The sequence below is a fragment of the Mobula birostris genome, chromosome 2, assembly GCF_030028105.1.
Source record: "Mobula birostris isolate sMobBir1 chromosome 2, sMobBir1.hap1, whole genome shotgun sequence".
In the NCBI taxonomy this organism is placed as follows: Eukaryota; Metazoa; Chordata; class Chondrichthyes; order Myliobatiformes; family Myliobatidae; genus Mobula; species Mobula birostris.
The window spans coordinates 28197641-28210948 of NC_092371.1; the positions used below are offsets into that span (position 1 = coordinate 28197641).

General features: G+C 43.5%; 1 protein-coding gene across 2 annotated transcripts in view; it reads right to left on the reverse strand.

Moving 5' to 3' along the window:
* Positions 1-9301: 9301 nt before the first annotated feature.
* The window catches only part of pltp (phospholipid transfer protein), a 71847-nt gene continuing 67840 nt past the window's right edge, over positions 9302-13308 (reverse strand). For both annotated transcript variants that reach the window (XM_072239232.1, XM_072239223.1), the window contains exon 16: positions 9302-11620. In XM_072239232.1, coding sequence (XP_072095333.1) covers positions 11513-11620 — 108 coding nt within the window. In that variant the 3' untranslated portion in view covers positions 9302-11512. The remainder of the gene's footprint in view (positions 11621-13308) is intronic.

Here is a 13308-nt window from a genome sequence, read left to right on the forward strand (position 1 = left end):
AAATATCCTTATGAATCATTTATATATATATCTATGATTTCAAATGGGCTTATGATCCCAAGTTGATTAACTTGGGCTTTACACTGTCCACCTGATGCAGACCATCAGAGATTTTCTTTTGGAATGTCTTACTTGGTGGCTCCATATTTGCTATAAGTTTGATGGGAACTCCATAGATATGGTTTGCCAGGGTTTCCTTAAAAGTCACAGCATTTGACACAGTAACCTGAGCTTGGAGAGCGATGTGATCTGTTCACTGATTCTAATTCCATTTTTCCCTAGCAACACAAACAAAGTGTTGGAGGAACTCAGTAGGTCAGGCAGCATCTATGGAAAAGAGTAAATAGTCGACATTTTGGGCCAAAACCTTCATCAGGATGTTGCCTGACCTGCTGATCTCCTCCAGGAACATTTTATGTGTGTTGCTTTGGTTTTCCAGCATCTGCAAATTTTCGAGTCTCCATTTTTCCTTAGTCAGGGTTTAGAACAGGGGTTCCCAACCTGGGGTGCACAGACCCCTCAGTTGATGATAAGGCTCCATGGCATAAAAATGGTTGGGAACCTTTGGTTTAGAAAGAAAGAGGTGATTTTGTTGAAAAGTTCACATTCTTTTCTGGGAGATACAGAGCAATATTTTCCTGGCTGAGCTGCCTACACCCAGAGTGCACAACATCAAATTAAAGGTTCAGCCATTCATGACTGAGATGAGAAAAGATTTTTTCACCCCAAAATTCCAGCCTCTCTCTGGAATTCTCTACCCAAGAATGGGAGGCAAAGACACTGAGTAATTTCAAGACAGAGACTAATAGGTTTTTTTGGGTGTTAAGGGTATCATAGTGTGTGGGGATCCTGCAGGGAAGTGGCGTGCAGGTAAACAATTACCCATCACACAGGCTGCTCTTTCTTATAGTCTTCCATCTTATTGACCTCCCGTTCCAGCTTCCTAGTTTCTCCTTCTTCCCTCTTGAACCTGTAATCCACCAAGTTATCTACCATAACACCACTAGGTTCAGGAACAGTTATTACTATTTAACCATCAGGTAACTGAACAAGTGTGGACAGCTTCACTCACCTCAACACAGCTAATTGTACAACCTATAGGCTCACTTTCAAGGACTCAACAACTCATGTTCTCAATATTATTTACATATTATTATTTGTTCTTTTTTGTAATTGCACACTTTATCTTTTTATGCACATTAGTTGTTGTTCATCTGTGTGTGTAGTTTTTTAGAAATGTAGAAAACCTACAGCACAATACAGACCCTTTGGCCCACAATGCTGTGCCGAACATGTACTTACTTTAGAAGTTACCTAGGGTAACTCAAAGCCCTCTATTTTTCTAAGCTCCATGTACCTATCCAGGAGTCTCTTAAAATACCCTATCGTATCCACCTCCACCTCCGTTGCTGGCAGCCCATTCCATGCACTCACCACTTTCTGCCTAAAAAACTTACCCCTGACGTCTCCTCTGCACCTGCCTCCAAGCACCTTAAAACTGTGCCCTCTCGTGTTAGCCATTTCAGCCCTGGGAAAAAGCCTCTGACTATGCACATGATCAATGCCTCTCATCATCTTATGCACCTCTATCAGGTCACCTCTCATCCTCCACCACTCCAAGGAAAAAAGGCCAAGTTCACTCAACCTATTCTTATAAAGCATGCTCCCCAATCCAGGCAACATCCTTGTAAATCTCCTCTTTCTATAGTGTTTCCACATCCATTCTGTAGTAGGTGACCAGAACTAAGCACAGTACTCCAACTGGGGTCTGACCAGGGTCCTATATAGCTGTAACATTACCTCTCGGCTCTTAAACTCAATCCCATGGTTAATGAAGGCCAATACACTGTATGCCTTCATAACCACAGAATCAACCTGAGCAGCAGCTTTGAGTGTCCTATGAACTCAGACCCCAAGATCCCTCTGATCCTCCACACTGCCAAGAGTCTTACCATTAATACTATATTCTGCCATCATATTAGACCTACCAAAATGAACCACATCACAGTTATCTGGGTTGAACTCCATCTGCCACTTCTCAGCCCCAGTTTTGCTCCTATCAATATCCCGCTGTAACCTCTGACAACCCTCCACACTATCCACAACACCCCCAACCTTTGCTTCATCAGCAAATTCACTAACCTATCCCTCCACTTCCTCATCCAGGTCATTGATAAAAATCATGAAGAGAAGGGGTCCCAGAACAGATCCCTGAAGCACATCACTGGTCACTGACTTCTATGCAGAATATGACCTGTCCACAACCACACTTTGCCTTCCGTGAGCAAGCCAATTCTGGATCCACAAAGCAAGGCCCCCTCGGATCCATGCCTCCTTACTTTCTCAATAAGCCTTGCATGGGGTACCTTATTAAATGCCTTGCTGAAATCCATATACACTACATCTACTGCTCTACCTTCATCAATGTGTTTAGCCACATCCTCAAAAAATTCATTCAGGCTCGTAAGGCACAACCTGCCTTTGACAAAGCCATGCTGACTAATCCTAATCATATTATGCATCTCCAAATGTTCATAAGTCCTGCCTCTCAGGATCTTTTCCATCAACTTACCAACCACTGAAGTAAGACTCACTGGTCTATAAGGGAACAACATCTGCAACCCTCCAATCCTCCGGAACCTCTCCCGTCTCCATTAATGATGCAGAGATCATTGCCAAAGGCTCAGCAATCTCCTCCCTCAACCTCCCACAGTATCCTGGGGTACATCTCATCAGGTCCAGGAGACTTATCCAACTCGATGCTTTCCAAAAGCTCCAGCACATCCTCTTTCTTAATGTCTATATGCTCAAGCTTTTCAATCCACTGTAAGTCACCGCTACAAATGCCAAGATCCTTTTCCGTAGTGAATACTGAAGCAAAGTATTCATTAAGTATCTCTTCCGGTTTCATACACACTTTTCCACTGTCACACTTGATTGGTCCTATTCTGTCACGTCTTATCCTCTTGCTGTTCACATACTTGTAGAATGCCTTGGGGTTTTCCTTAATTCTGCTCACCAAGGCCTTCTGATGGCCCCTTCTGGCTCTCCTAATTTCATTCTTAAGCTCCTTCCTGCTAGCCTTATAATCTTCTAGATCTCTATCATTACCTAGCTTTTTGAACCTTTCGTAAGCTTTTCTTCTTGATTAGATTTTCAACAGCCTTTGTACACCATAGTTCCTGTACCCTACCATCCTTTCCCTGTCTCATTGGAATGTACCTATGCAGAACGCCACACAAATATTCCTTGAACGTTTACCACATTTCTGCCATACATTTCCCTGAGAACATCTGTTCCCAATTAATGCTTCCAAGTTCATGCCTGAGAGCTTCATATTTCCCCTTACTCCAATTAAACGCTTTCCTAACTTGTCTCTTCCTATCCCTCTCCAATGCTATGGTAAAGAAGAATAGAATTGTGATCACTATCTCCAAAATGCTCTCCCACTGAGAGACCTGACTCCTGACCGGGTTCATTTCCCAATACCAGATCAAGTACAGCCTCTCCTCTTTATTAATTCTGTTGTGTTTTTTTTTTTGTTTTTACTGTGAATGTCTGCAAGAAAATTAATCTCAGGGTAGTATGTGGTGACATATATGTACTTTGATAATGCATTTACTTCAAACTTTAAATAGTATTTCCTTCTGGGCTCTCACGGACCTTAGCAGCACACTTGTGAGCCATAGGTGAAATGGGCGTAACATTTGACCAGCTCCCTTCTGCTTCTCATTTTCAGGAAACCGAGAGGAGGCTTGACCCGGAAGCAAAACAGCACAGACAATTAAGCAGTAAATTATATTTTACTAATAAACTGCAAAATAATAAGCCACGGTGGACCACAAAGCAAGGGAGAACAGATGCTCCATATGACCAGCAACAAGGTAACTGAAAGCTAGAAGCAGCAGTTTGAGGTTGGCTGGTTCAATGAGTGAACAAAGAACTGTGGATGAGAGTTGTGATTAAAATTATATGTACTTTGATAATAAATTTACTTTGAACTTGAACTTTGGAATACTGTGTTTATAAAACCCACAGCAGATAGTGGATCTCATGGTTCATACAGGGCTTCCGGTTGGGGAATGATATTGTGGGGACACACTCATCTACAACTGTTTTTATGAAGTTCACGACATCTGTGGTGTATTGGTTCAGATCCTCTGATGAATTCTTGGACACCATCCAATTCACTGACTTGAAGCAATCCCGTAGCCACTCCTCTGCCTCCAATGACTGCCCCTTTGTTGTCCTTATCTCTTGAGCCTTGCTCTTTAGTCTCTGACTGTATACAGGTAGGAGGAGATTAACCAAGTGATCAGATTTCCCAAAATGCAGTTTAGGCATGGAACAGTAGGTATTCCAAATTGTTCTGGGACCCCTGGTGCTACAGGTTATATGCTGATGGTAACTGGGCAGAGATTTCTTCAAACAAGCCTGATTGAGTTCCCCGACAATGATTTCAAAGGCATTGTGCTAGGCTGTTTCTTGTCTGCTGATGGCGACCCTCAATACATCTAGTGCCTGCTTAATATTGGCCTTTGGTGGTATGTAAACTGTGGTCAGGATCACAGATGAGAACTTGATTGGTAAGTAGAACGGTTGGCACTTAATTATTAGATGTCCCAAGTCAGGGGAACAAGAGTGCAACAAGACCGCTCTGTCTGAGTACCACAGAGACTTTTTCATGAAGCACAGACCCCAACCTTTTACCTTCTCCGAATCAGCAGTCCAGTCCAACCTTTATATCGAGAAGTCCTCGAGATTTACTGACATAGCTGGCATGTCTGAAATGAGCCATGTATCCATGAAACAAAGAATGCAGCAATTTCTCATTTCCCTCCAATACAGCAATTTTGCCCTTAGGTCCTCAATCTTGTTCTCCAGCAACTGTATATTTGGTACCAAAATGCTGGGTAGAAATTTCATGCCCCTTTGTTTTAGCCTGGTTTGGAGACTTCCCCTCCTCCCTCTCTTTCAGTTGTGGTGATCTAATTTCATCTGCTTAAAGCATGCCTTAGAATTAAGTCTGCTGACTTCTTCAGAAGATCGGGGAATTCACTAGTCTGTTAAGTCTGTTCAAAATTATGTTTCTTAAGTGGAAATTACAGGCTGCAGGTTGCAGTGAGAGTGGTTCAAAAGAAGTATATTTGGAAATTTTATAAGCTGCCCACAACATGTCGCTATGGTTTACCAGCATCATCTTGCTTATTCACTCATCTCCCTGGTGGATGTGGATCTGGTTCTATGTGCTCTATACATACAGTTGGTGAAGATCTGGGTGTCATACGGGGGTGGCTGGGAACGGACCCAAGTGCAAGACACAGACACTGAAGTACTAGGGTCAGGACTAGAATGCAGGGTGAGGGCAAGGACATGGACTCAAAAACTGAAATGCCCGGAACAGGACTGGACAAGAGAGCTAGGAGCCCGGGCTTGGACTCCAAGCCAGAGACTGGACAAGGACCCAGAACCTGGGTCTTGCCTCTGGCTCGGACTCCAGAACTAGGCAAGGACGTGACTTGGCTGGCAGGCCAGATGAGGCTGGAATCTTCAGACTTGAGGTGAGGCTTGAGACCAGAGACTTGAGGCGAGGCTTGAGACCAGAGACCAGGGACCTGGGGCAAGGCCGGAGACCAGGGACTTGAGACTAGAGACTTGAGGCTAGGGGTCTTGAAGCATGGCTTGGGGTGAGGCTCGAGGCTTGGGGTCTTGAAGCTCCTCCTGGGCAGGGCGCGATACTCCACCCGACAGAGGCAAGGGACAGGAAGGGACAGAACCAACCACAGGGTAATGGCAAGATGGCCTGGCTTACCCGGCGGAGGCAAGGGACAGAACCAACCGTAGAGTAACGGCAAGACAGCCTGGCTTACCCGATGGAGGCAAGGGACAGGAAGGGACAGAACCACCCCGCAGGGTAATGGCAAGACAGCCTGACTTACCTGGCGGAGGCAAGGGACAGAAAGGGAGCTAGGTACAGAGTGGCTCCAGGACAAGACCTCAGGAGAGACGAGGCAAGAGTTACCAGCAAGACAAGGCAAGGCTTCAGGCAAGGCAAGGCGAGACAAGAGCTTCAGGTGAGGCGAGAGTTACCGGCAAGACAAGGCAAGGCCTCAGGCGAGGAAACAGAAGGCAGGGGAAGGGATACAAGGAGTAAGGACAAGAACAATCCAGCAGCTACGCCCTGGTCTCTGGAGATATTTATGCAGCCAGCCCCAACAAGAATCAGCTGCCTCAATTAGTGCTCAACAGGAACAGAAACAGGGTAGACAGGAAAACCTGGAGCAAGGGTCGATGGACTGGACCGTAAACCGGAATGCGGACTTCACGGACCGGACCATGACACTGGGTTACACAAGTGTTTCGAATGCAATATCCATCAAGAGGGGAGGGTAGTGGTTCTTAATGGTGATTTTGTGGAGTCCATGGTAGTCGATGCAGGGATGAAGACCCCCATCTTTCTTTTTGACAAAGAAGAATCCTGCACTGGTAGGAACTGGGATGGTCTAATTAAGCCATCCTGTAGCACTTTGGCGATGTCATTCATGGCCTGGGTCTCAGGAAGGGAGAGGGAGACCAGACAACCTTGGGGAGGGGTGGCACCCAGGAGGTGGTCAATCGCACGTTCTTGTGGTCTCTGAGGTTGCAGGGTGCTGGCCTCCCTTTTACTGAAAGCAATGGCTAAGTTGTGGCACTGCAATGGGAGTTTGGTGGAGTCAAAGGTTCCCTCCTTCTCCACAGATTTATGAGGTGAGCTTACAGGCAGGTGGTCTAGCAGAGTAAAAGGGAGGCAAGAATAGAATAGACTACTGGAAAATGACCCTGGAGAGGTAGTGATGGGGGACAAGGAAATTGCGGGCAAACTGAATAAGTACTTTGCATCTGTTTTCACTGTGGAACATATTAGCAGTATGCCGGAAGTTTGAACGCTCCTGGGGGCAGATGTGAGTGCAGTTGCTATTACTAGGGAGAAGGTACTTGGGAAACTGGGAAAGATCGGAAGGTAGATGACTCAACTGGACAAAATGGAATACACCTCAGGGTCTGAAAGAGGTAGCTGAAAATATTGTGGGGGCATTAGTAATGATCTTTCTCGAGAATTATTAGATCTTGGAATGGTTCCAGAGGACTGGAAAATTGCAAATGTCACTCCACACTTCAAGAAGGGAGGGAGGCAGAAGAAAGGAAATTATAGGCCAGTTAGCCTGGCCTCAGTTGTTGGGAAGATGTTGGAGTTGATTGTTAATTATGTGGTTTGGGGGTACTGGAGGCACATGATAATATACAGTGCCTATAAGAAATATTTACCCCCTTGGAAGTTTTCATGTTTTATTGCTTTACATTGAATCACAGTGAATTTAATTCGGCTTTATTTGACTCTGATCAACAGAAACAGACTCTTGTGTCAAAAGTGAAAACAGATCTCTACAAAGTGATCTAAAATAATTACAAATATGAAACACAAAATAAATAATTGCATAATTATTCACCCTCCCCCCCCCCACTTTAATATGACACACAAAATATCACTGGTGCAGCCAATTGATTTTAGAAGTCACATATTAGTTAAATGGAGATCTGTTTTTGGAGACCTGTGTAAAGTCATGGTGTTTCAATTAATTGTAGTAAAAATACACCTGTATTTGATGACCCAACTGCTGGTGAGTCAGTATACTGGCAAAAAAACCACACCATGAAGACAAAAGAACGCTCCAAGCAATACTACAAAAAGGTTATTAAAAAGCATAAGTCAGGAAATGGATACAAGAAAATTTTCATGTCACTAAATGTCCCTTGGAGTGCAGTTAAGTCAATCATCAAAAAATAGAAAGGATATGACACAGCTGTAAAGAATATGCTGATTCTGGAGGAGTTACAAGCTCAGTGGCTGAGATGGGAGAGACTGCACAGACAACTATTGCCCGGGTGCTTCACCAGTCACAGCTTTATGGGAGAGTGGCAATGAGAAAGCCACTGTTGAAAAAACTCACATGAAATCCCAGCTAGATATTGCCAGAAAGCATGTGGAAGATTCTGGAGTCAGCTGGAAGAAGGTTCTATGGTTTGATGAAACCTAAATTGAGCTTTCTGGCCATCAGACTAAACGCTATGTTTGGTGTAAGCCGAACACCGCACATCATCAAAAACACAACATATCTACCATGAAGCATGGTGGTGGCTGCATCATGCTGTGGGGATGCTTCACTGCAGCAGGCCCTGGAATGTTTGTGAAGGTAGAGGGTAAAGTGAAGGCAGCAAAATACAGGGAAATCCTGGAGGAAAACCTGATGCAGTCTGCAAGAGAACTGCAACTTGGGAGAAGACTTGTTTTCCAGCAAGACAATGACCCCAAGTGTAAAGCCAAAGTTACACAGGAATGGGTTAAAAACAACAAAGTTAATACCCTGGAGTGGCCAAGTCAGAGTCCAGACCTCAATCCAACTGAGAATTTGTTGCTAGACTTGAAAAAGGCTGTTCACTTGTGATCCCCATGCAATCCGACAGAGCTTGAGCAGTTTTGTAAAGAAGAAAGGGGAAAAATTGCAGTGTCCAGATGTGCAAAGCTGATAGAAACCTATCCACACAGAATCAAGGTTGTAATTGCTGCCAAAAGTGCATCTACTAAATACTGACTTGAAGGGGGTGAATAGTTATGCCATCAATTATTCTGTATTTCATATTTGTAATTAATTTAGTTCACTTTGTAGAGATCTGTTTTCACTATGACACAGAAGATTCTTTTTCTGTTCATCAGTGTCAAAAAGCCAAATCAAATCACTGTGATTCAATGTTGTAAAACAATAAAATTTGAAAACTTCCAAGGGGAATGAATACTTTTTATAGGCACTGTAGGCCAAAGTCTGCATAGTTTCCTTAACAGAAAATCTTGCCTGAAGAATCAGTCGGAATTCACCCACGGAACTGCCACTCACTCAATTTTATTTTTGGTTTTTGCACCATTCTCTGTAAATTCTAGAGATGGTTGTGTGTGAAAATCCCAGGAGTTCAGAAGTTTCTGAACCCTATTTGGCAGTAACAATCATTCCACAGTCAAAGTCACTGAGATCACATACCTTCTCCTCCTAATGTTTGGTCTGAACAACAATTGAACCCCTCATGCTTTTATGCATTGAGTTGCTGTTACATTAGATATTTAGATATTTGCACTAGTAAGCAAGTGTACAGATGTACCTAATAAAGTGGCCACTAAGTATAAAAATCTTCCCAATCCTCTAGAGATTCTTTTGGGACAGGATGGATTACTGACATCACCTGTGACATAATGTTTACCCAAGCACTGAGATATCATTATAATATTTATTCCACGTTGTACAATATGGTTGTATTCTTGATGAAAAGATGAGTGCATTAACATACAAAGGTGCATCGTTATATTTGATCAACACACTGATGAACTGCATGAGTCATTACTATATAGACTACACCTAAACTGGCATTCTCTATAATCCAATACTTCTGATTATTCAACCAGCAGCATTACAGGGACCATGGCAGAAAATATCTACTGCTGTGGTACCATTACAAGGCATATTTTACGTATTGAATCATTTACAGGGAGGATTTAATTCACCAGTGCTGTTCACAACAGAATATTCAGCTCACAAGCATCAATGATGTGGAGCATTTAATCCTAATCCTTAAGAACATTCTTTTGAGATTTTAGCCCATGATCACCATCACATGAAGTATCACTCTCATATTTACTAACCAGTACAAGTATTCTTGCTTGGAATACACAATCCCTCTGACAATATGCCACACCAGACCAGGTCCAGTATTAGCTGAAGTGGTTTTCAATAGTCTCCTTAATTAGTTTCCAATGATCTTTGAGACCTTGGTTTAATGACAGGCTTTACAATGTGCTACAGTTTGAATGACACCAGTCTGAGCAGTTTTAGCTCTGTTCCCTATCTGGCACTTAAGTTGGCGGGAGTTGTCTTCTGTGGGGAATGGAAAGGCAGCGATAACTGGTGTGGGATTTGGGGAGGCAATGCATGGTTGGTGTGGGGGACTGAGAGGCAACTGATGGCCAGGTATTGGCATTCTCCCATTTTGAGAATGGAGAGAGGGGAACAATATGCACAATTGGTCAAGATAGGTACGGAGGTGACGGGTGCTAATATCGTGCACAAATTGCAAATGCTCAGTTGTCTAACACACCTCACTTTTAGGAACCTAGCACTGAGAATCTGAGCATTATTGAAGCCCAGGTCTTGAAGTTTCGAGGGGACGATAGTGTTGAATGTTGAGTTGTAACCGATAAAGAACATCGTGATGTATGCATCTTTATTGCTAGGTGCTCCAGAGCTGAGCGAAATGCCAATGAAATGGCATCTGCTATTGATCTGTTCAGATGGTAGGCAAAATGGAGCTGCCCTGGGTCCAACATTTAAGAGAAGTTTGGACAGGTGCATGGATGGGAGGGTTATGGAGGACTATGGTCTGGCTGAGGGTAGATAGGGCTAGGCAGAAAAAAAGGTTGGCATGGATTAGATGGGCCAAAGGGCCTGTTTCTGTACTGTAATGCTCTATGACTCTATGATATACTGTATAAGCGAGACAAAAGATGAACAAATGGTAATTTTGACTAAACGGAGGAATCTACTGTCAGTATAATGCGTTCATTACTGAAAGCCTTTCCATAGGGAATAAAGCAGAGTTTATTGGTGCAGATTGGAAAATGGCATGTATGGATCTAAAGATTTGAATGGAGGTCATTTCCATGGTTCCTGGTGTAATCTGCAAATGGCCTATACAAAAAGGACAGGCTCCACTAATCATGTACAGTCTTTGTGTTTGGCTGGCCACAATTCTGTTGAACGAGTAGACCCACTTCTATCAAACTGCAGGAGTGTCAGTTGCTGGGTATGTTACTACCTTCAGTCTGTGCATCTCATGATCCAAATGGGGAGAATGGGGAGATCACTAAGTACATATTATGGACATAATGAGTGGGAGTGGGAGAGCTGTTTATACCACAGAGTAATTCCACCATGGGTGGCAGGTGACATCCTTAGCTAACCTCCCCCACCCTTCAAGTCTGGGATCAAGGAATGATAACTTTATATGATTGGGGGAAGAAAAATATTTATGAGCCATGCACTGCCACTTGTAATCTACAATCATATGTTAGCTTGTTAGCTGTAGTTCAGGATGTGCCCAAGGTTTTGCAGTAGTATTTTCCCCTCTCTTTCAGACTGTGGTGTAGTTTTACTTGACAGCAGCTCATAGATTCAATAGTGCAAACTCTGCAAGAACACAATGACAAGGAACAAACCGTTGTTGCACTTAAACCACCAGTCTGACCTTCAGTGTACTTTCAGCTTGAAATGTTTGATTCTACACTCTCGCAAAGTCTTAATAATACAAAGTGAAAAGATTCCATACAGCCAGTGTTCGGCTAATAAAATATAACATTAGTTAATAGGTAAGTAGAATACTGCTGTCAGTCTTCATACATGGTACAGAAGTTACTATTCTTCACAGCCTTCTTCTACTTAGGAAGAGTTGAGTTGTTTGGGGGGAGTTGCTGTATGTTCTTATTAATTACCTCCCTCAGGCCCTTGTAAAAGTGTAAATCTGCTCCAATCGACAGAAAACCCTACAAATGACAAAGAACACAATTGGCAACTGTGCATTGTTTTGTTAGGCTTAAAAATAAAATTATAAATTACATACCTAACTGACAAAATTTCAGTTTCCATGGGTGGTATTGTGGCTGGACTTTCAGGATAATTTTTATTCAGACAGGGTGAAAAACCTGTTTTTTTTTGAGGTTGGTCTATTTAAATAATACAATAAGACTGATGTTTCATACTTTAGCTCTGTTTCAAAACTGACTCTACCAGTTAAATTTCCCCGTGTCAGGGCTGTGATAATTGGCTGAAAAAGATGAGCACCTTTTTAGCATTAGATCTGAGCAGAAGGTGTTCCACTTGACCTGCAGGCACACCCCATCATATGCCACAACCCTGCAACACAATGTCCAACCTCTCCTCCCAGCATGATATCATATATACACACACATTCCCAGCCGAGGGGACGTGTTGTGTCCTTGAGCAAGGCACTTAATCACACATTGCTCTGCGACGACACTGGTGCCAAGCTGGGGAGACTTGCAGCATGGACAACTGCTGGCCTTCCATACAACCTTGCCCAGGCCTGCGCCCTGGAGAGTGAAGACTTTCCAGGTGCAGATCCACGGTCTCGCAAGACTAATGGATGCCTTTACACATCCCTGCCTCCCTCCCTCCCTCCTATATCTTGATGTTATCCTATGTATGAGGAGAATTTGATGGCTCTGAGCCTGTATTCACTAGAGTTTAGAAGTATGAAAGGGGATCTCAAGAAGCCTATTGAATATTGAAAGGCCGAGATAGAGTGGATGTGGAGAGGATGTTTCCTATAGCGAGGGAATCTAGGACCAGAGGGCACAGGTTTTAGAATAGAAATGAGGAGGAATTTCTTGAGCCGGGGGATGGTGAATCTGAGGAATTCATTGCCACAGGCAGCAGAGGAGGCCAAGTCACTGCATGTATTTAAAGTGGAGGTTGATCAGTAAAGACATCAAACGTTATGGGGAGAAGGCAGGAGAAAGGGCTTGAGAGGGATAATAAATCAGCCATGATAGAATGATGATGCAGATTCAATGGGTCAAATGGCCTAATTCTGCTCCTATGTCTTATGGTCATAAAGTCATAGAACACTACAGCACAGAAACAAGCCCTTCAGCATACCCTTTCTGTGCTAAACCATTAATCTGCCTAGTTCCACTGAGCTGCACTCAGACCATACCCCTCCCCGTACAAATTTCTCTTCAATGTTGAAATCGAATCCACATCCACCATGTGCACCGTCAGCTCGTTCCACCCTCTCACCGTCCTCTGAGTCAGTAAGCTCCTCCCCATTTTCCATATAAACATTTAACCTTTCACCATTTACCCATGAACTCTGGTTGTAGTCTCACCCAACCTCAGTGGAAAAAGCCTGCTTTCATTTACGCTATCTATGCCATACAACCATAAGAGTGGGTTTAGGCCATTTGGCCCATCGAGTCTGCTCCGTCATTTCATCATGGCTGATCCAATTTTCCTCTCAGCCCCAATCTCCTGCTTTCTCCCCATATCCCTTCATGCCCTGACCAATCTAGAATCCTCTGCCTTAAGTATGTATAAAGGTTTGGCCTCCACAGCTGCCTGTGGTAAAGAATTCCCCAGATTCACCACTTTCTGGCTACCCTTCATAATTTTGTATACCTCAATCAAATATCCTCTCAATCTTCTATGAACC